This window comes from Jaculus jaculus, chromosome 10, assembly GCF_020740685.1.
Source record: "Jaculus jaculus isolate mJacJac1 chromosome 10, mJacJac1.mat.Y.cur, whole genome shotgun sequence".
In the NCBI taxonomy this organism is placed as follows: Eukaryota; Metazoa; Chordata; class Mammalia; order Rodentia; family Dipodidae; genus Jaculus; species Jaculus jaculus.
In genome coordinates, this window is record NC_059111.1 from 107,092,790 (window position 1) to 107,117,205 (window position 24,416).

The window sequence follows — 24,416 nt, forward strand, 5'->3', positions numbered from 1 at the left end:
AACCCTTTGTCGCCAGACTGACAACCTACCACCTAAAGGATATTAAACTTTAATTCCCTGCTTCCCCCAAACACTTTTAAATCCTTCATCTCCCGTGGAAAAGTCTATAGCCTTTTTGTAAACAATATCTTTCACAAATTGCCTTTGATAGAGAGGATTCCAACGAGTTCAATTTACAACAAAAATTGCTTCTAAAGGTACTAGCAGGTCTTCCAGAAAAGAATAATAAGTTAACAGTGGGGGAAATAACAAAACAATAGCAATTGTTTAAATACTTTACTATACAATTTGTTTAGAATCAGATGTAACAGAAATGCCCAAAATATTCATTTCAATATCTTTTTTGTACAAGTACTAAACTAAAAGATCTGTGTAAATATAGTGTATCTGTTTTGATCCAGTGTCTAATGAAAAGAAATGGCAGCAGATATGGGAGAGAATGTATCCTCTGAAGACTTTCAAATCAATTAAAGGCAATTGATGCAGGTTATATTTGCTGCTTTTAAAGAGGAAGATTTTTTTTTTTAATTTTATTTTGTTTATTTGAGAGAGAGAGAAAAAGAGGCAGATAGAAAGAAAGATAATGGGTATGCCAGGCCCTCTAGCCACTGCAAACAAACTCCAGACACATGTGGCCTCTTGTGCATCTGGCTTACGTGGGTCCTGGGGAATCAAACTGGTATCCTTAGGCTTTGCAGGCAAACACCTTAACTGTTAAGACATTTCCCCAGCCCAAGAGGAAGATTTTTTTTTTTTTTTTTTTTTTTTTTTTTTTGGTTTTTCGAGGTAGGGTCTCACTCTGGTCCAGGCTAACCTGGAATTAACTCTGTAGTCTCAGGGTGGCCTTGAACTCACGGCGATCTTCCTACCTCCGCCTCCCGAGTGCTGGGATTAAAGGCGTGCGCCACCACGCCCGGCTTAAGAGAGAAAAATTTTTATATCTGGATACTATAGGGAAACAAAGCTCTCAAGTTTACCACTGTAATTATCAATTGTGGTTTATGATGAGTTATTACGTAGTACTAAACAAACATTTGTGCTGAAGTCCAGACTGTGTACCTCATCTATCCCTAATGTCCTGGGGTATATTCAACGCCCACTGAATCACCATGGTTTTTAGTTGCTTCATCTATATAATAAAGAAGGTACAAAAGAAGCTTCAAACTTTTTGCTAGCTCTAACTTACTACTGTTCGAGTGATTGGAATGCTCTTTTAGTCAAGAAGTAGGAAAATAAACCTTTTATCTTTAAAATAATATTAACAAGTATAAAACAGGCTCACATGCATTATGATAATTTCATGTCATCATGATTTTAGACAACATTTTCTTTTTTAATTTGGGGTTTTTTGATTGTTTTGTAGTTCAAGCTGATCTGGAATTCACTGTCTGGCCTTGAACTCACTGTGATCCTCCTACCTCTGCCACCTGAGTGCTGGGATTAAAGGTGTGTGCCACCATGCCCAGCTGATTTTAGACTACTTCTAACATTTTATGGACACCATCCTGCAATCAAAATACATTACATGCATCCAATATCTGTGGATGTATATTATGTGTTTTTATCATAACCACCCCCGACTACTTTCTCTTGTTGCTCCATATGCTTTTATAAAAAAACCCTTATTCTTTCCAATTATTCTATCTCCTTTTTTTTTTTTTAACTCTTTCCAACATCATCCATGACAGGATGTTTATGGGCTCAATACTGTGCAGATCTTGCACAGGGAACAGCAGCCCCTGAGGCGCTATAATGCAATGGTCATGCTATGTCTGGATGGCAGTCTCACAGTGCATTCCACCCCATACTACCACAATGTTGCTTTAACCTTTAAGAGGATGAAATGGATGTTCCACATGGTGCAGAGCCCTCAACAGTTACTTGTTCTCATCATGTTGATGAGTTTTCAGTTTCCCCAATAATCACGAACGCCTGCAAAAAGAAGCCTCCCTGGCCAAAGTTGAGAGCAGCACGGATCTACAGAGATAAACATCAATACTGACAGGGCAATTTGACGGGCACAACATATCCATTTATCCAAACAGCAGTAGCAGCTTCTCTCCCAAGGCCTATAATCTTCCCAGTTTTTGGTTAGTTTTACAGGGGCAGGTGTGAATTCCCTCCTCTGAAGATGATCTCAAGTCCAGTCTAGGAACAGCTGGTTTCTTTCATAACAGTCATGCCACTATTGCACCAGTGAGCATATCTTTCCTGATTGGTTGGTTGTGTAGCTCACACGGTCCACTCCTGGGTATGACTGTTGGCCTTTCTCCCCCAGATAACTGCACAGAACTTTCTCGCAGTAGGACATTTTCAGATTGTTTTCTTATCATCACTAGTCATTTTCAGATTGTTTTCTTATCATCCTGAAACTGAACCTTGAAATTTTTTAGCAATCACGTGTCACCTTCTACTTTTGATGGGCTATCAAGAGCGTTGGCAACAGCTAGTGTTGTTTTGGAGCCATAGGGCTCTCCCTGACCAGCAATTCACTGGCAAATATCCCATTCTTTAGCAAGTTATTAACTTAAAGTCTAGAATAAAACTGAAAAGATATTCAACAAAATTAGTTGGCCTGAGTATAACACCATACATCAAAACTGTGTAAATGATTTTTACTGCCCAGAGAGTTGGTTACATATATTTTTTCTTAATGTGAATATTATTTGGGATTTCTGCTATTTTATACCTCTTGGTAGTAACAGTGACATCAGAAGTCCCTTGAAAATTATATAAAATTCATTGTATATATACAATTCTTTTAATTAGTTTAATCCTTCATGGAGACATGAGTTCACATCTAGTTTACTGACTTTTTAAAAAAATACTTACTGTCTCCTCTATCTGTCTTTCTCTCTGTGTCTGTTGCTCTTAAATAAATAAATAAAAAATTTAAAAAAACACTGTCTATGTGATATATAAATTGTTCGACACAGACATAAAGCAATATGTATATTACCAATGTTTTGAGTAAACTCAAATTTTTTGTACCATCACTTTAAAATAGTTCAGATCCTTGAACATAGTGGAGTTCACTCTAGTTTTTAAAATCATGATTCATCTAAGTTCTGAGCATCGTATATACCCATGCCATATGAAACACAATTTATGAAATCAGGTAATGGAATCCATTCTATGGTTCACTTCTTCACTGTATGGATTTTATCTGCATTTTTTTTTTTTTGTAGTTGGGGAAAACTATTGTGTCTCTTGAATACAAGGTCAACATTTAAAAGGCATTTAAATATAGAGTTAACCATGTCTAGCTTACAGTGTTTCTGTGTGTATGGGGGTTCCTTAAGTGAAAACTTTACTATATTTAAATCTAGAAAATGTAGGTGTCTATCTTTTTAAAAATATTTTTATTATTTATTTACGAGCAGAAAGAGAGAAAGAGTGAGTGAGAAGGGGTGAGCTTGGGACTCTAGCCACTAAAAACAAACTCTAGATGCATGTACCACCTTGTGCATCTGTCTTGACATTGGCATTAAGGAACTGAGTCTGTGTTGTTAGTCTTTGTAGGCAACTCCCTTAACTGCTGAGCCATCTCTTTAACCCAGGTGTATATCTTAAAATACATTTCTGTTTGTGAAAATGGATTTTCTTTAAGTTAACACATGTTTATTAAGGCTTTAGGAGCCACTTATGTCTCCCACTTTTTCATGCAGGGTTCTGTATGATATGGTTTAGGCATAATCACACTGGAAACAGCACATTTTCATTGTTTCCCATTAGTGAATATCTTGTATATCAGAATGCAATGAAGCCTTTCTGAAAGATGTTTCAGTTTGATTTCAGGGTTGTAAGAAATAGTGAGCCAATTAAAAGAAACATTCCATTACAAGCCATATTTTTTTTCTAAATTTCTGTAATTCATTAAACTTATAATAGTTCTATATTTAAATAACTGTTAACAGCTTATATGCATTTGGAAGAACAACCTTAATAGAGTTTGACGGTTGTTTTCTTGGCAGTTTTCTTAATAATATATCATCAGTATGAAAAATTTATTAAATCACTTTTTATAAATAAATGCAATACAAGAAAAATTACCTATGCTACTATTTTCTTTAACTATATCTGTAGGCCTAAAAGGTTTTTATCCTTCTATACCTATTGCATTTTTCTTCTTCTTTTTTAGCCTTTGCATATTGGTTAACTTGTGAGGGTTTACCTTGTTGTTAACTAGTAGAGTTCATGTTTCTGTTTGCTATTTTAATAGTTGCATCAATATTTAAAACCTTCTCTAATTTTGCAGATTAAAGTATTTATGGTAGGTATGTGTTTTTCTATTAAGTGGAATAGAATTATGACAGATAGGTAAATAATGTAGAGCCTTCACCAATCCTACAATTGGACTTACATCATTATATTATAGACATGAAATCAGTAATCACGTTGAGTTGTGTGACAGGGAAAATAACAGTCTCAAGTTCACTTGAAATGCAGCAGTCTGAGACCTTCTTTATTTATTTGCACTAGTACATTAGCCAAGTTTATGATAGCTATTCCCAAAGTGTTCAAACTCATCAGTGATCACATCCTCAAAAACTACTTAACCTCTGTTCATTGGGAGTCTCAATGCTGTGAGGATCATAGACCATGGGTATGAAGTGGCAGGTAAACAGATCAGTCACAGCTATCATGGAACATATAGTCCAACAAAGGCTGACAACACATAAATTAAGGTACTAAAGATTGTAAAAGACAGCAAGCAAGTAAAGCAATGGCAAGGAGGATGGTAACAGCAACAGATTTGGAACACAAACACACACATGTACATCTTTGAAATCTTGAAAACTTAACCTGTAAATGGGACCAAGTGGAGAGCTCACTCAGTAAAGTGCTGGCCTTGGAAGCCTGAGAACCTGCATCTCATTCCCAGAACCTACATAAAAATCCCAGTTGTTGTGATGTGCATCTGTGATCCCAGCACTGGAGAGGCAGAGGCAGGAGAATCCTGGGCTGGCTGGACAGCCATCAAAACTCAACTCACTGGTGAGCTCCAGGCCAGCTGGCCTCTATATATGCACCTGCACTCACCCCTGCTACACACACACACACACACACACACACACACACACACACACTGCATGTAAAGTAAGGCATAAAATGGCACAAGAGAATATTTTCCTGTGGCAGGTATGGGAAAGTTGCTTTAGGGGGATAAGGAGGTATATGCACTAAGGTCCTGAGAAACAGAGAAATGGAAAGATGGTACATATCTTCTTGATACTGCTGGGGAGGGAGAGGCAGTCAGTGGGGTGTACACAGTGTCAGGTGCTCATGTTTTTGTAAGTGAAAGGGGTATACAACAGCCTGTGAAGTGACTTAGTAAAGATCACACTGATATTTTTGTTGTTATTTTCTTTTGAGTTTGAATTAAAGAAAGGCATGAAGGAAGGATAACCCACCCAGGGAGCATTTTAACTCAGTACAAAGGTAATGGTGTGTTGAACTGGGATGGGGGAGTTACAGAAAAGACAGATGTGAGTCAAGTGGCCAAAATTCCATTCACAAAGCATTATTAATGACTGAGGCAGAAATGAGACAAGAGGAACCAGACAAATGACTTCTACCTTCTGGCTGTGTGTTACTGGACGGACAGGAGATTACTGTCAGTGTTACTAACTGGCAAATTATGGAGTAAAACAAATCTCTATTTGTACATGTTCACTTGGTACTGCCTGATAAGCCCTAGTGTGGAGGAGCTGGTTGGATGTTGAGGTCTAAAAGCTGTCAAACGAAACATCAACTGGAAAGAGACCTTTGCACACAGGAGCAGAGCCCATGGAGTCCCAGCTCTGATCAGGAAGGCAGTGACGAGAGGAGCAGGGAATGAAGTGCAGCTCAAGCCACTGCTATGAGTTCAATTAAAGTCTCCACATGATGTTCACTAAAGGGTGTTGTGTGGACTGATGAGAATGGATTTACAATAGGAGCTGATTGAGGTGGAAAGAAGTTGCTCATATGAAAAATATTTTAATAAGATTGACTGGGGTAAGGGACCAAAGAAATAGGTCAAGACATGGAGGAGTTCTGGGAGCAAATAGTTTGTTAATCATTTTAGATGAAGGGAAGACTTTTTATTGAAAGGAATAGTTTTTTTGGGGGGAGGGGAATGAGGCTGGTAGTCCTGAGGGAAATAGTGGTGGAGGGGGTTATGAACTTGAGAGAGGTACTAGGGTTCTGAACCCATGCACACAGAGATGGTCCTTTCATCCAGGGCAAAAGCTGGGAAGTTTTCTTATTCTTCTGCTATTGGATGAATTGTCCCAACCTCCTTCCTGCTATGATATTTCAGCATTTTTTTTAATTGAGGAAATAATCGGTACCAAAAGTTTGTGTTTTTGTTTTTTTTTTTTCATAATATGAAGTGCAATACAGTAAAATAGAATCTTCCCTCCTAACCCAAGTCCTCTTAAAGGAACCCAGTGTTATAGAATCTATTACATGGCTGGAGAGATGGCTTAGCGGTTAAGCGCTTGCCTGTGAAGCCTAAGGACCCCGGTTCGAGGCTCAGTTCCCCAGGTCCCACATTAGCCAGATGCACAAGGGGGCGCACGCATCTGGAGTTCGTTTGCAGAGGCTGGAAGCCCTGGCACGCCCATTCTCTCTCTCTCCCTCTATCTGTCTTTCTCTCTGTGTCTGTCACTCTCAAATAAATAAATAAATAAATAAAAATTTTAGAATCTATTATATATCCTTTAAAAATATTCCATTTACATAAAAGAATATTTACCACTAGATGGATATAGATACATAAATGTGAATAAATTCTCTATATCCACTTGTATCAACCATATTTCTAAAAGACCTGGACCCTTCAAATTCAGACAATTTAAAGAAAGCTTACTCATAACCAGGCTAATTACAAATGGCAGTACAGGGAACATGTGGAAATGCTCCAGGAGCAGAGCTGGATCCTCCCCAAACAATGAGAGATTAGAGAATTTAGAAATGTAAGTAGCACAATCACTTTTAAAAGATGTCCCAAGACAATCAAGAAATCAACAGAAAAAAAAAAAAAGTAGAGTGACTGTAACAGTATAGGGCAATCTTAAATGAAGTAACTTGCTTTAAAAAAAAAGTTATTGTTTCACAGGTATCTGTGGCATTTTGAACGTATCTCCAAATCTCCCTACCCACCCCCTCCTGTCAGTCCTCTCTGTTCCCCTAGACATTTCCACTTCTTTTTTCATCTAATATATACAAACATGATTTTATATCAGTATATAAAGCTAGGAATTACAAATGAAAGAAAATATGCCATATTTGTCTTTCTGAGACTGTTTTAATCCAAATAATGTAAATGTCTCCACTTCTACTGATTTCCTTGTAAACAATGTAACTTCATTCCACTTTATGGTAGAAAAATTCCCATTGTGTATATACACCCCATTTTCCTTATTCAGTCAGAAATTACTTTCTGTTCAAGGACAAAGGTATACTAGACAACCTTGCAGGGAAAAAGCTCAGAAATAAAAACAAAAACAAAAACAAACTGGTTTTTACTCTCCCTCCAGATTCTTAGCCAAGTTATCTCATTGGCTAAGCCTGGGATGTGATGAGAGGTCGGGAGGGGGCCCTTCCTAGGAAATTTACCTCATGGGACCCCAAAATCAGGACAAAGATGAAGAATGAATCTGGAGGGTCCAAGGAAAGTGGCTGTCACTGTGGTCACACGTGACAGTAAGTATGGCCATCAATTTAAATGGGTGGAAACTACTGTAAACCCTCAGCAGTACTTGCCCTGGTAATATGCCTGAGAGGCTGACACTTACCAAAATGCCCAGGTCTGCCTAGTCCCTTGAAAAGCTATTAGCATTCCCTGTACAGGCCGCCTTCATTTATACACCCAACCCAGTGATATTTCTCCTTGGGTTTTGGCTGATATAAACCATGCTACAATAAGCCATTTCTAACCATCATTTTGTGAAACTATACTGGTAGATTTATAGGACAGTTTTTTTTTTATATATGAAAGGTCTGGGTCACCAAATATGAAATGTGAAATTAATAAGACTTACCAAGCTGTCCTTCCCAAAGTATGCATTCTGATCAAGAGTGGGCCACAGACCTTCCTCATTAAATAGAAGAGAGAATTAATGAAATTTTAAAGTTTAATTTCTGCTTCTTTGATTACTACTGCCATTGAATATTTTCCTATGTGTAAAAATCATGCATTCTTCTTCATGTAAATGAACCTGTTTCTGCTCATTGTGCACATTTTATTGAGAATTATTTTATTACTTTTAACATATTCCATGAAGCATAAATGAAGTATTTACATTTTAGCCATATTAAAAATGCTTACGAGTTTTCCAGTAGTCTTTGGATTATATTATATTTCTCCATACAATATTTTAAAATAGTGTTTAGCTAGTTAAATTTATTAGTCTGAATGCTTATTGTTCTTGGATTTTGAATCTTTCTAAGATCACATAATATCCTGCTATGTTTTATTTTTCCATTTACTTTTTATGTTTACATATTTCTTATATTTCTCAGATAAATCGCTAGTTGCCATTCATAATGTATTAAGTCATCAATTTTGTCCACAAACATCATGCCACTGAGCACATTTCATTCAGATGTGCCTCTGAATTAATCTCTAGATTTTCAGTTTGGCTTCATTGATGTGTCACACAATGTACCAATGTTAGTTTGCATTGTCTATAAAAATACTAGTAGGTAACATTTTATTATTTATTATTATTTATTTAGCATAGATAACTGTAAAGAATAATTTATTTTATATTCTAATTTCATAATAGATCATTGTGTTCTTCACATAAGCTTAAACACTGACCAAACCTATTCTAATTCCCCATTAGAAATGTGTGTGGTTGTATCTTCCCAGAAAATATAATTTTGCAGGATTTTTTTTCTGTCTTCCTTTTTCTAGCTACCAGCTTCCATGTTTCCACAGACATTTTACTAGATGTTCTCTTTCTCTCTTACTTAATATCTAACCTCGAACTTTTGCTAATTTGCCACTGTAATTCTTCCCTTCAAAGCAATCCAAAATCCAGCAGGTGGTGGTGAAATAAAAGTTATCTATATGTAATTCAGACTGGATGCTTAAGTAGATATTGCTCACTGAGATGACCCCTATACATTTCAGATAACTTACTAAAGCAATGTTTCTTATATGTTTTGTTCATGTAACTCCCTCTCCCAACACACATACACAGTTATGGAAGAGACTTGTATTAAGCTTAACTTTTTGAGTAATAGCTTTCAGGTTATTCAAATCTCAAACAAATTATGAGTTGATACTTAAAACTTGCTATCCTTGAATCCTTAATAGAATTTGAAACACCTTTGTTATATAAGAGAAGTTGTTACTCACACTGAAAAATCTAACATTACCACTAGTTCCCTAACAGAGACTATACTTGAGGCATTTCAAATTAGTGTACATCCAAGTAATAGATGACTACTGTGACCGCTTCAATCCCTTTGTCCCTTTATACTTTTGTTCTCCTGTAGACTTTTATGATCTACAGGGAGCAAGTAAAAAGTTATTTAGTGGATCATGTCTTTTGTTTTTCCTATTCCAGTGTTGGTCACACACTGTCCATTCTTGATATCTTACAATGTGTCTATCGTATCATTTTCTCTGGACACTCACCCATGTCTTCATGGTTAGAAAAATAAAAACATTCTCATACCCACTCAGCCATTCAATTAAAGGCAAGACAATACAAAACTATCATTCATTGCTCTCATGGTCCAGTTTTATTTTCATGTATGGAAAATAGGTCAAAATCTATTAGGATGGGAATGGTTCACAGAATTTCCTACCCATATTGTTGTTCATTGTAAGTAGACTTCTTGATAATAAAGCTTAACTGTGCCTGGCATGGTGTCTCATAGCTGTTATGTCATCATTCAGGAAGCTGCAGTTAAAAGGGTTAATGTGAGTTGGAGGCTAGCCTGAACTATAGAGTAAGTTCCAGGTCAGCCTGGCCTAAGGTGGGAACTTGCCCCAACAACTACAAACAAAAAAATATTACTATGAAAACTTAATTGAATGGCATGGCTTACTATATTCTGTAAGAATCAATAAGTGCATATTGCATGAACAAACAAAGCTATATGCTACAGGAGGATTCCTAATATAACATAAACACTTCTAGAGTGTGAACTCAGCCTATGTCCACACACTTAATATCTATGAGCTCAGATGTTTACAGATGCAGAGGATTTATAACAATATATTATGGCTTAAGCAACAGAAACAGCTGACTGTATTATAGCTTAATAAGATGGCCAGTAGGTCAATATCAGAGTGGAGTGACTGCATTTCTGTTTTAGGTTAAGGTCTATTTGTGGCTGTAACAAAAACACAGAATTGCATCAGAGTTTATTTCTTTATCCTAAAATCATTTGGGAGGATGGTCCAGGGCTGGTGTGGTGTTTGGCACATAGACTCCTTACATATAATTATTGGTCATGTTCTCATGTTATGGGATGTTGACCTGTTAGAAGAAAGTTGAGGGAGATTTCTTTTTTTTTTTTTTCTTTTGTTAGCAAAGGAAGGATAAAACAGGTATGGCCATATTACCTGTTGTCACAGCACTCTAGAAGCTGAGGTATGAGGATCTCACTGAAATCAAGACCAGCCTTGGGTATACAATTTTGAAAATACAAAACAAAAATAAATTTAAAATATATACAGCATTATTTTTAATATTAATTAATTAATGTGTAAGCAGTGAGAGATAGAGAGGAGAGACCAACAAAGAGAATGGGCACACCAGGACCTCCAACCACTACAAATGAACACCAGACCCATGGTGCATCTCGCTTTACAGGGGTACTGGGGAATCAAGCCTGGATCATTAGCCTTTGCAGGCAAGTGCCTTAACTGCTGAGCCATATCTTGAGCTCCACTTTATTTATTTTTTTTTTAAGAATAATCCAGATGGTGCACATAGCTCTTTCATCACCTTTAACTCAGTCACAAGGTTCAGTCCAAAAATTTAAAGGTTGCTATCTTTAGCAGGTGGCTTTATGTCATGATATAAACTTTGTTGCTATAGAACAGACATGTGAACACTGTTTCACAGTGTACACTCACTCAATGACTTCCTTACACACTCTGGTACTTTCCTGTTAGTCGTTTGGAGGCTGGGGCGGTGCCTGTCCAAAGGCACAAGGTCACTGGCAGGAAGCAGGAGGCCGCAGCATGAGCAGGCTGCTGGGGGAGAGCGGAAGCTCTGTGGCACAGGCTTCATCCTGACATGCGGCCTCTGGTCTCACTGAACTTATCTGCTCTATGCTTCAGAGCCATGCTTTGTCCTTGTCCAAACTGATGCTATTTCCCTCCATGTAGAGAGGTGTAATCCCCACTCCCCCCGCCACCCGACTTCCTGGTCACCAAATCTAGACTTTCTTTCCAAGATGGACTTTTTCCACAAGTAATTCTGGGAACTCTTCTACAATAGTGCTGTGTCACCGCAAGTATAGGCAGCATTTTAAATACCGGGCACATGGGTGGTGGCAGGTAGACAGACGATAGAGGGGTTTGTAGTAGATGAATGACAGACAGAACATGACTCCTAACTACACTTCACAAATAAGCACCTCGTGAAGGTGAAATCTTCCTTTCTTCTTTGTTTCCAGAGTTTGTTTTAGAGCATCCTGCCTGGAGTAGAAAACTTGACTGATTAAACAGGATTTGATATTTATTTAGATTTACCTAGAGACAGGTGAGGGTGCCCCTGACCTTGCAGATTCCACTCCACTCCTGTGAGCATAATGTCTGTAAAGTGTGTTATTCATAACGCCTTAGGGAATAAATTATTGTAAAAACCTCTTAAGTGAATTAACAAAATAAGATTAATTAAACTCTGCTTTACTATAATAAAAACAATTTATAAAGCAGAAAATTCAAAACTGGTGCTTATACTGTAAAACTAAAATAAATTACTATTATACTTACTCTGGAAATGTGCAAAGGGGTGGATTAGACGTAGATCAAACCTGCTTGATTATATTTTAGTTTAAAATTTGGGAATAATGTTGAAGGTAAAATAAGTATTTCTACACTTAAGTATTTCCATGAATAAATGCTTATTAGAGAAAAATCATCAATATGATATTAGCATTTTCATAATATTGTACAGTAATGAAATATTAAATTAGTCCCTAAAACTATTAGTATTTCTTCGTATAATTCTAATTCAAACAGAAAAAAAATAAGGCAGTGAATTATACTCCATATCAAATATACCCCCAACCAAAATTGGAATCCAATTAGTATGAGAAAAAGAAAGTACTAAAGTTCTTTTGAGATCAATAGAAAAGTTCCTGTGGGAAAATAATCCATGCTTATGAGTGTCCCCATGAAAGCCAATAGTATGATAAACAGTATTCAAGTATGCAAACATCCTAAGTGAATTTTTATCTTAATTAATAATTAATTAATAAAAATAAGAGCTGCTATTAGATGAGGAGGAAAAACCACATAGACATCAGCTACTTTATACCATTCTAATAACACATAATTATTTAAGTAATTTCCCAGTGGTTCACACAATAACCTATCAGTAACCAAAATGCACTTTTTTTCCTAAGTTTAGAACAAGACATATTCAGTGTGAATCATGCCAAGTGAGGTGGCACATTCCTTTAATCTCAGCACTCCAGAGGCAGAGGTGGGAGTATTGCGGTGTGTTCAAGAGCATTCTGAGACGACACTGCGAATTCCAGGTTAGCATGGACTAGAATGAGTCCTTACCTCAAAAAAAAAAAAAAAAGATAGTGATTTGCATGAATCTAAAAGAAATTCAAGCCTCCTATTATTGTTACCAGTGTGAGAACTAAGCAAGGGGGGGAGGATCTTAGCCGACTGGAGTTGAGAACACTGAACTCGGGATGTTAGGATGAAGTGATAAGCAGTGATCATATTCTGCGAATTATATGAAGCATACAGTCAGGTTCTGAAAATTTGAAATGTGAAATGATGGGATTAGGAGCTAATTATATACTGTTCTGAGTAGATTCCATATTAGCAGTCGGAGGGCCTGTGAAGAATTAGTCTTGGGAGAAATGACCTAAGCAGCTCAAATTTGCCTGTGTGACATGTTACCAATCCTCCTCCTTTGCTCTGGTTGTATTTCCTCTTACACTTACTCAGTGTCCCATGTTCCTTGGAGGCCCTCTGCCCAGAACCACAATGCTCCAGAGTCTTGTTATTCCAAAGCGAGGTCCTCTGACCAAACACAGGTGCATCACCTGGGACTCTATCAGACTTTGAGAATCTCAGACTCCACCCAGACCTCAAAAATCACATTCATCCTTTCACAAAACAAAGAAGTTTCCAGTGATTTCTATGCAAATAAAAGTCTGAGAAATGCTGCTATTGAGTACCAGCTGCTCGTTGGATAAGTGCGAGTATGTTTTTCTTCTAAAGGCTGCCATGTTCATGGTTACTTGGAATGATATAGGCATATTTCCACGTGTATCTGCAGAGACATGCTATAAACAAGCTACTGGGTTATACAGAACCAAACCTAGTTCTTGAGGATCCTTAGAGATTTTACCTGATTCTTGGCATGTCTGGGGTTTGAATAAACCTAGGCAAGAGCTCTACCACAGCTCTGTACTACAGCATGATTTTAACTTCTCAACACAGTAGAGGCGTGGTGGGGGAGAACCTTCAAAATTTATTGAATATTGCCAACATATTATTTGTACTGCCCAACTAACATTTTTTTTATTATGTGAAGTAAGATACTTTTTTTTTTTTCTCCATGGTTAGATTAGTAGTAACCATAAACTAGAAAGTAAGCTGCAATGGTCAAAAACAATCTTGTGGGGCTGGAGAGATGGCTTACCGGTTAAGCGCTTGCCTGTGAAGCCTAAGGACCCCGGTTCGAGGCTCGGTTCCCCAGGTCCCACGTTAGCCAGATGCACAAGGGGGCGCACGCGTCTGGAGTTCGTTTGCAGTGGCTGGAAGCCCTGGCGCGCCCATTCTCTCTCTCTCTCCCTCTATCTGTCTTTCTCTCTGTGTCTGTCACTCTCAAAAAATAAAAATTTTAAAAAAAAAAAAATCTTGTACCATTGGCTATTTCTTAGTCCTCAATGCTACTTTCCAATTAAAAGTCCAGAAATAACTTGCAATTGTCCTCATAACCCTGATGATACCTTTAGATTGTGTGACTGCATCCATCCAAACAGGCCCTGTGCTGATTCACTCATTGTTGTACACTCAATCTTCCAAAACACAACTTTGAGGTGGGGAGGGGTGCCCAGGGAGGGCAAGAGCACTCACTTCAAGCACGAGGGTCTGAGACCACCTGTGTTCATCTCCTAATGACTCCTTATAAATAGCTGGGCATGACCATGCACCTCTGTAACCTTAGTTCTGTTGGAGGGAGAGACCAACAGAGAAGTAATGGGGTTCTGACAAAGCCAGAGCTCAGCATTCAGAAAGAGACTCCATCTCAAGTACATAGGCACAAGAGTCATAAGAGGAAGGACACCAACATTCTCCTCTGGACTCCACATGTCTTCTAGTGAACCTGCACATCCACATTCATAAATCACTTACACACACACACACGCACACACACACACACTCAAATGTGTGTGTGCGTGCATGTGTGTGTGTGTGTGTGTGTGTAGCTTTGGTTTGCTTCATGTATCAGGGTACATACAAGTTATATTTGAAAAAAGGCTAGACTGTTTCAACTGTTAAGTACCTAGGAAAGCTGTGATAGAAGGGATGAGTTCTGAAATCCCTGGTGCTGGGCTGTCTCAGAGCTGGATAATTGGATGCACCACCTTTTCCAGAGCCCTTTGATCAGAGCAAATTGATACCTGCAAACTTTTGCCCTGCTTGTTCCCAATCCTGGCCAAGCTCTTCTCAAGTCTAAGCAGTCAACTCATTTTGATTTATTTTTGAACTGAATCAAACATTCAAGCCAGGGCAGGCCATGAAACAAATCATCCATGTCCTGTAGCCTACCAAAAGCATCCGTTTAGTAGAGCAAGTAAAAATCAAAGGTAAAAAATCTGTTTTTCTCAGAGTGCAAGAAATGATTGTCTCTGAAGTCACTTTTAAGTTCTTGGCAGCACAACTCGGTGACATTTCATTCATCCATGTCTCCATTCTGTAAATAGATACGCTGAGTGCATGCTAGACACCTTGTTATGCAAAGAACCCTAAGATACGCACACTTCACTGCAGGAGCATCAGGCTAGAAGTGATGGATGCACTAACAATCACTAAGCAATAAGGAAACAGTGTACTGGATACATGCAAATGGTTCTTTGGGAATATAAGAGAATAAATAATAATTAGAAATGAGGCAAGTTGTTTTTACTAATTTTATTTCATTTGGAACTGGTACTCAACATTAAAAAATATACTGACAAGATATTGGAGTTTAAAACGACATATGAATTTATTTGATTTGGAAATAAAAAAAATATTTCCCACCATTAAGAGTTAGAATATTAATGATCTGCTCAAGAATGTCAATTTTAAATCTATGAATGGTAAGAAACAAACATTAAAAATAAAATATTAAAAAATCCCATTAAGTAGAAATAATCATTTTAAAGAAACCCCTGCTGCTGAGGATTAGTAGTCTCCGGTTATTCTCACTCACTGTTTCCATACTTCCCACATGGCTCAGTCCACAGTAATGATTCTATCGCTGAGACGGTGACTCTGTACTCAGTGCATTATTCAGAGCACATTTCAATTCCAGCTTGGTTTTCCTTTGCTGGTTCTGTGCACCTCTGCACCACCTCCCCATGAATTAATTGACATAATGAGCTGATGCAAACAGTTTTCACTGTTAGGCTGACTTAATGCGAACCCACAATAATTTAGAAAATAAATATACAACACAGTGGCATGTACTTACTGAATACCAAACTAGTTTCCTATGATTTTTGGAGTGTCTATGCTTTTGTGTCTTGCCAGATGTGGAGAATTGGGACTGGACAATTTGTAGACATTTGGGGTGGGGTGAGGGTGCTGCATGTTAGAGCTTGCATTGTGTAGTGACTGTGGGTAGCACCACAATAACCCAGGAGCACCCACTGGTCGACACTATCCTTCCTTCTGATTGCTCTGCTCAGATGACTTTTTCAACATTTCAGTCAACAATTCATCCCCTCTTGTTAGACCCAACTAACACATCCCCAGCTTTATTAAGCCCTTCATTTATCCTCATCTCATAGCTCCACTGGTTCTCACATTTCTGTACTTTTCCATATCTGCTTCATGCTCATCAGATTATTTCTGCTATTTTGAATGAACCACTCACCCCAGTCTCTAACTAGGTTACAAGGTTTTTAGAGAAGAAAATCTTTGTAACCTTCATAAAACAACATCTAGTTATAGGAAAGGCAGGTTCTGTCAAAAGTACATGGAATTTCCCTTCTCATTCATCCTCCTCCTCATGATCATTGAAGATTATGCCTTGGCTTATGTTGGACTCCAACCCAGTGATGTACGCTCTCTCTTTTCTTTGCTTCTTCTTCACTCTTAACCTAAGAGGTTTTAATTGTGCCCCAAATTGACATATGGTGCCTGTATGAAATTCCATATGCTTCCCCTGTCCCTGTGTAATGCACTCTTCCATCTCCCGTTCTCATATGTAGTGAGCTCAGTTTCTTAAGAACATTCTTAGGAACGTTAAAAGGCTGCGAACATTGTCATATTCCTTTTCTATTTTCCATGGTACTGTGCACAGAGCAAGTACCCCGTGAACACTTGCTGCAGTTGTGTAGGTTGTGAGTAATTGTGGAGGGCCAGTCATCATATCAAATCCGGGGGCTCAGTGTCATACTGCTACAAGTGGTGTTAAGTGTAGCTGATCAAAAAAAAAAAAAAAAGAACAAATGTTGGAGACTGTGGGCTGGAGAGATGGCATAGTAATCAAGAAATTTGGTGGCAGAGGCAAAGGACCCAGGTTTGATTTCCCAGTACCCACATAAAGCCAGATACACAAGGTGGCTCATGTGTCTAGAGTTCATTTGCAATGGCTGGAGGCCTTGGTGTGTCCATTCTCTTTCCCCTTCTTTGTCTCTCTCCCTCTCTCTCTCTCTCTCTCTCTCTCTCTCTCTCTCTCTCTCTCTTATTCTCTCTCTCTCATAAATAAAATCATCATAAAATAATGATTTATGTTTTGTTTTTCAAAGTAGGATTTCATTCTAGCCCAGACTGACATGGAATGCATGCTGTAATCTCAGGGTGGCCTCAAACTCACAGTGACTCTCCCTACCTAGGCCTCCAAAGTGCCGGGATTAAAGGCATGTGCCACCAAGCCCAGCAAAAATATAAATAAATAAATAAAATGGAGGGGCTGTAAGGATAGCTTAGATGTTATGGCATTTGCCTGCAAAGTCAAAGGACCCAGGTTTGATTCCTCAGGACCCACGATAGCCAGATGAATAAGGGGTTGCACACATCTGGAGTTTGTTTGTTGAGGTTGGAGGCCCTGGTGCACCCATTCTCTCTCTCTCTCTCTCTTTCTCTCTCTCTCTCTCTCTCTCTGTAAAATAAATAAAAATAAAATAAATAAAAATAAAAAATATGTTTATATGTTTTTAAAAAGTTGGATAATGTGATCTATGCAAACTGCTGAATCTGATTTTGTAGTAGGAAGCTATTAGGACATTGAGTAAAGGTTTCCCCAAAGGATGGCTCTTGGTCTACCTGCTATAAGAACACATATTTTATCAATTCAATTGTTTTTGATTTGAGACAGAATTTCTTGCTTTGGAGAAATTCCTGTTTAGTCTAGTTATTTGTTCTGAATGTTAGTATGTAATACAACCTTCCTAAATAGGATTGTAAAGGAATGGGTTGCAGGCAAATTGGAGAGGGGTTATAAATTGATGAGATGAGTAAAACTATGGGATTAGTCAAAAGGAAATACTTTGTGCTTTTGAAACAGGAATGTTCCAGAAACATATTAATTTTAGTGATGCTAGATTATATTCAATATGAGAAATTATACTCTGGATGCTGGGGTTCAGATGTGTACAGCTTCCATTTATTGTCCCTCACTTTCCTACCTATTACTTGTCAACTTTATGACCATTGTGCCCACACCTAACATGACACATGCACACCAGAGGATTCTGATCAGCTATGTGAAGAATAAAGTTCTACTGTTTGTGACAAAATGGGTGGAACTGAGGCCATTAAGTAAATTGAACTGAGTGAGGCAGAGAGAGGCCAGTGCCACACAATCTCACTCATACACGGAACCTGAAGCAGTTGATTTTATAGCAGGTGGGAGGGAAATAACCATGGTTACAAGAGTCTGGGATGAGGCAATGTTGACCATGGGCACTGAGCTACAATGAGGTAGGAGCAAAAAGCCCTTGTGTGCTATTGCATAAAGGGATTGATATTTATGAATACTTTCACTTCAAAGAATTTGGGGAGGGTTGGAAGTGTGGTCTTACTTTATCCCAGACTGGTGATTCTCCCACCTCTTCCTCCCAAGTGCTGGGTTTAGAGACATGTGCCACCATGCCTTGCTTTCACTTCAAATAATAAATTTATTACCTTCAAATAATAAATTTGTGTGATAGATATATTTAGCATTATGTGAACTAAAACATCACATGATAGGACATTAATATTCCTGTTTCTATTGTTATCAATTTTAACATAAAATTTAAGTCTACGAATGTCTTAAAAGTACTTGTAAAATAGTCATAATTACCCCATATTTTGAATGAGAAAACTGAGGTTCAAAACAAAGTGGACAAAATCCACTGTCCCATGAATGGGAAGATAGATTTGAGTCAAGTTTATTTTCTCAGCTTTGTTTATGGATATTCCAAGTGGGACATCTTTAGTTGCCCAGATGAGTGCAGTGGGAGGTGTTTAGAAGATTTGCACGTCTTTCCTTATCATGTTAGCATACATTCATTCTTGTGCCATGGCATTATTTCAAGCTCTCAGACTGTTATGGGAAACTCACTGGTAGTCCTCTATCTTGATATTGACCTTGATAAAGAGGAAAATAGGACAAGAAATGAGATCTTCCATCACTGACCAGGAGAAAATGAGCCAGTTTCTTGTCTTTGGGTAAAATGAAACTGAAATGATTGTGTGATATGCAAATGATTCACTCCCTCAGCTGTGTGTTAGTGTCTACTGTTTATTCAAAAGCAGGAAACACCACGCCTGTGATGCATCATCTTTTGTGTGCCTGGCACCTTCCATCATGCATCATATTAATCTGCTTAAAATAACAAGGATTAATTGCCTGAGTAAGGCAACCTGGCATTGGAATGATATATTACCCAAACAGCTTGGAATTTGGCCACTCATAAATCTCATTTGTTTGTTAGTTTATTTCTGTTTGTCTCTTTTTTTTTTTTTTCCTGACAGATGTGTGCCCAATCACTGTGAGCATGGCGGGAAGTGCTCACAAACGTGGGACAGCTTCAAATGCACTTGTGATGAGACAGGCTACAGCGGGGCCACCTGCCACAACTGTGAGTGCCAATTTATCTCACTTACATCTGTAATCGCGTGAGAATCACAGGCCTTTAGCTATGCTTGAGAGCTTAGCAACCTGAATTATACATGTACTATAATACTTGATTCTGGAAAGAAGGAAAGAAAGAAAGAAAGAAAGAAAGAAAGAAAGAAAGAAAGAAAGAAAGAAAGAAAGAAAGAAAGAAAGAAAGAAAGAAAGAAAGAAAGAAAGGGAAAAAAAAACCCTCAAGATTTTATTGTTATTCCTCAAAAAAAAAAAAGGCTTTCTGGTTGTCAAATATCTTCCTTCATGCCTAATGTGTTAAGAGAAGGATCCATACATGCAGCATTCGGTGTGTGAAATTAGGATGCAGAGTTTGGAGTCAGCCCTCAGAGTGCAAGCCATGTTGGCCAAAAAGATCTCTTGGGAAATTGTTTGTGTGATGACTCTGAATGCACCTCATTTATCAACTCATCAGAGAAAGAGAGAGAGAGAGAGAGAGAGAGAGAGAGAGAGAGAGAGATTGAGAGACAGAGACAGGGAATAATTTGGGCACTTACTTTGTGGGCAATGGGTACTTCATACCTCAATATAAGTCTCTGGCATTATATTTTAGTGCAAGAAAATAAGTCAGGCATCCACTGAAGTTGTATTTCTAAAATCAAAGTCTAAGCTGGGTGTGGTGGCACACGCCTTTAAGCCCAGCACTAGGGAGGCAGAGGTAGGAGGATCACCTTGAGTTCAAGGCCACCCTGAGAATGCAGAGTAAATTCCAGGTCAGCCTGGGCTAGAGTGAGACCCTATCTTGAAAAAAAACCAAAAAATCAAAGTCTGGAAAAAATAATTTTGAAATGAATGTATACATGTGTATGTATGTATATTTGTATATAATTTTAAAAGAGAGACAGTATAAGCATGCCAGGGTCCCTTGCTACTAAAAATGAGCTCCAGATGCATGCAACACTTTGTGCTTCTGGCTGCGGGTGTGTACTTGGAATCAAACCAGGCCTCCAGGCTTTGTAAGCAAGTTCCTTTAACCATGGAGCAATCACACAGCCCTTTAGTTTAAACTTTTAAATCCATGTATTTGTGAGTAATATTTTTCCTGTTATTGAAATACTCACTTTTCGATAATTACCATGTTACAAAGTATATTGGAAACAAAGTTGCCATAAAACACATGTATTTGAGAGGGCAGGGCTTCCTGATGTATAGTATGTGTGTACGTATGTATGTATGTGTACATGCACATGTTTGTGCATATGAGTGTATTAGTGTGTAGGGAGTAAAGAAAGTGGAAAGAAGGAAAGAAAAGCAGAGATTTGACTTTCTCTCAAAGGCAAAGCATGGAAAAGCTCCTATCTAAACCTCTAATTATATGGATTGATTTCATTTTACTTTTTGGAAATCACAAGCAGCGTTCTCAGAGTATAGTCCTGGGGCCACTAAAAATGCAATATAGTTCTCTGTGTCTTTCCAAGATGTTATCACTAATAACATGCAGCAAGAAATCATATTTAAAATGTACTGTAAAACCTAGGCTAAGAATAACTCTTTATACTTTATTTTTCTTCACATATTAATTTGCTTAGGGACATGTTAAAAGAAATATGGGGGCTCAAACTAACATACAAGAGTCAAAAAAGTTATTTAAAAGATTCAGGATCTGTTAAGTACTAAATATAGGAAAGTATTTTAATAAATAAAGAGAAAAATGGTAACAAAATTAAAATAAGGGAATCATAATTACTGTTGTTTACAACCAACTACACCAAAATGTTAAGTATATGAAATGCACTTTAAAAATATGATGCTCAAATAAGCAGCTTTGGTTAAAAGTACGAACCCTGGGCTGGAAAGATGGCTTAGTGGTTAAGCGCTTGCCTGTGAAGCCTAAGGACCCCGGTTCAAGGCTCGATTCCCCAGGACCCACGTTAGCCAGATGCATAAGGGGGTGCACGCATCTGGAATTCGTCTGCAGTGGCTGGAAGCCCTGGTGCACCAATTCTCTCCCTCCCTCTCTCTCTCTCTCTCTCTCTCTGTCTCTCTCTCTCTCTCTCTCTTTCTCTGTCTGTCTCTTTCTCTGTCTGTCGCTCTCAAATAAATAAAAATAAACAAAAAAAATTAAAAGAAAAAAAAGTAGGAACCCTCACTTCACTAGTATAATTCCTATGATAGCATGAAGAACTGCATGAAACTCATTTATGAAATAAAAGTGGTATTGAGGCAAAGAACAAGGAGTCAACAGTGGTTACAAGGGTCCACTGCCTCGCTGATCTCTTCAATCTTGAATCAAAAAGCTGGGATTTTTAAATTACTTCTTCCCTCTTTAAGACATACCACAAAGAGAAGAACTGACCTCAAAAATACATGCTCCAATGGAGTAGTTTAGTGTTACTTGTGTAGAGCAAAACCTACATATATGATTTGTCCCCAGTGTTCCATGATTGCTTCTAGACATTGTCTTTAAATAGAAAAGAGGAAGATATTTCATATCCTGGTGGTCCATCCTGCTGGATCCTGGCTCCCTTTTTGTTCCCATAAAAGTAGAACCATTTTCTTTTTATAATGCAAACCTGATCCCCTGATCTATGGTTTTTATAAGGCAAGATCTTTGATGTCAACTGTTTATATAGGCAAAATATTTTTAAAAAATGCATAATTCAAGACAATTTTGTCTGGACCATGCCTTCTATTCATGAGCTTTAATATATCTGTTAATGTCCCATGGACAAGTTAAAATTGAGAGGGTCTGGTGTACCACAGCTATAGAATGATGGTTTTGTGCCACCAGTAAGTTAAGTACACAGTGGGCAACTTTGCAGTGCATGTCATCTAAGGAACCAAGTGATTTCTCTGGAACTTCCTTTATTTCTGTTAACTAAAGGCTTGCTTGACATTTCATATTTCTAAAGGCCAGTGTGCCAACATTACCAGCTGGTTATTTGGTGCCCTGTGTTTTTGAACTTCTTCATATGCTAGGTGGGGCATCACGAATCCAGAGCAGCTAACTAAACTCTTAAGTTTAATGTAAACAAGTAGTTAGTACAGATTCAATCATTAAGATTAGTCTAACAAAACATATTGGCCCATATTCTATGTATATACTGGTCTTGGCTTGGTCAGGATAAGACAGGAATTCACTGAATAAAGATTTGGTCAGCTTTTTTATTATATTTTATTTATTAGACATATTTCATATGATGTGTTAACTAAGAAGTCTATTTCTAGATATAAATATAAAATCAAGAAATTTAATATTACACACCAACTGAAGTACTGATAATGTTAGGGGACAGGAGACTACTAAGTTTTGGTGGCTTGATGTGGGTTTTCATGTGTATTCCTTAAAATTGTTCCTTGGTCCTGAACATATTAGTGTGTGTATGTATGTATGTGTGTATATATATATATATATATACATACATATATATTTATATGTATATATGTATGTATATATATGATATATACACATATAAATATTAGAGAGATACCTTTCCCACTACCACATAGATTTGTTAATTTTAAATATTCAAAAATACTGTGTAGGGTATGTAACTTTTAAGGAATTTACTGTATTGGGTTACTTAAGTTCATTTTCATGTATCTTGTGATAGACTGCAATGGCTGGATTTGAACTTTTTTTGACCTTCAGCATTCTCACTTGTGAAATGAACATAGGAGTGGCTCCTGTCTCATGAAACCCCAGTGGGATTGTGGGAAAGGATCCTGTAGGACACAGGGAAAACACAGGCGCTATGAAGCACTGAGGACATAGCTTCCATCGTGCTCTGAACTTGGAGTTGTCCATGCTACACAATTTGCCCATGTCTCATAGCAACAAGTGTTTATTATTGTTACTTACAGTGGCGGATTTGGGCTTACAGTGAAGTACTGGTTTTCATAGCATTTCCCCCCCAAAAAGAAATGAGGATCATTAAGAATAATTCAGATGTCTCTTAGACTTATATTTAATAGGTTTTTTTTGTTTATACATAGAGTGCTTATTTTCAAGTAAAGTGTATTCAGGACTCAGAAAACTAAAGTCTAGAGGAGTTAGAATGTTACTCTTGGGTGATGAAATATACAGGGAGGGTCAAAGGTCATGGGAAATTGTCAGATGATGCATAAAGAAGGGAGAGGTGTTTTATTATTTTTTCACCAAAAACCAAAAGGGGATAGTTTATGACAAAATGTCATTTTAAAACATTGTTTCAGTTTTATACTTATATATTTTCCTTAATATTTCATTTATTTGAGAGAGACAGAGAGAGAGAGAGGGGGGGGGGAGGGAGAGAGAGAGTATATAGGAGTGCCAGGACCTCTTGCCACTGCAAATAAACTTCAGATACATGTGCCACTTTATGCACCTGGCTCTATGTGGGTACTGAGGAATTGAACCCAGATGTTCAGGCTTTGAAAGCAAACACCATTAAGCACTGGTCAATTTCTCCAGTCCCAGTTTTATACATTTAAACTTTCTTAAGAAGATAGCCCAACTTTAATGGATCAATAACAACTGTATATTTATAGTCTGGATGTAAAACTCTGACAAGAAGACAACACATTATGCTGGTCAGCGTACTTTCTGGCTTGTTCACTACTTAGACTAGCCCCTTTTGGCTCTCCCAGAATTATTAGAATGTGTCTTTCTTGCAAGAAAAAAATCACATTTATATCCACAGCCTTCCTCTTACTGGAACTCCATAAACCTCTTCAGTTGTCCCCAGGCTTCTATCTAAATACTCCAAATGCTCCTTAGCATCTCATTATCATGTGAATTTTTTCCACATGTATTCCTTAAGCTTTCACAATTATGGCCCTCATTTACATAAATTAAGTTCAAGAAGCAATCCCTTATCTAATGGCTTCATGGATCTCAGACCTCAGTCATTCTCCAATACACTAGAATTCAGGGAGAATTGACCTAACATTCTTAGA

At 37.7% G+C, this 24,416-nt stretch overlaps 1 protein-coding gene across 1 annotated transcript in view; it reads left to right on the top strand.

The window, feature by feature from the left end:
- Cntnap2 (contactin associated protein 2) overlaps positions 1-24,416 on the top strand; it is a 1,990,154-nt gene that overhangs the window by 1,122,336 nt on the left and 843,402 nt on the right. The window contains exon 11 of the mRNA XM_004661135.3: positions 19,385-19,491. Within this exon, the coding sequence (XP_004661192.1) occupies positions 19,385-19,491 (107 nt within the window). The remainder of the gene's footprint in view (positions 1-19,384; positions 19,492-24,416) is intronic.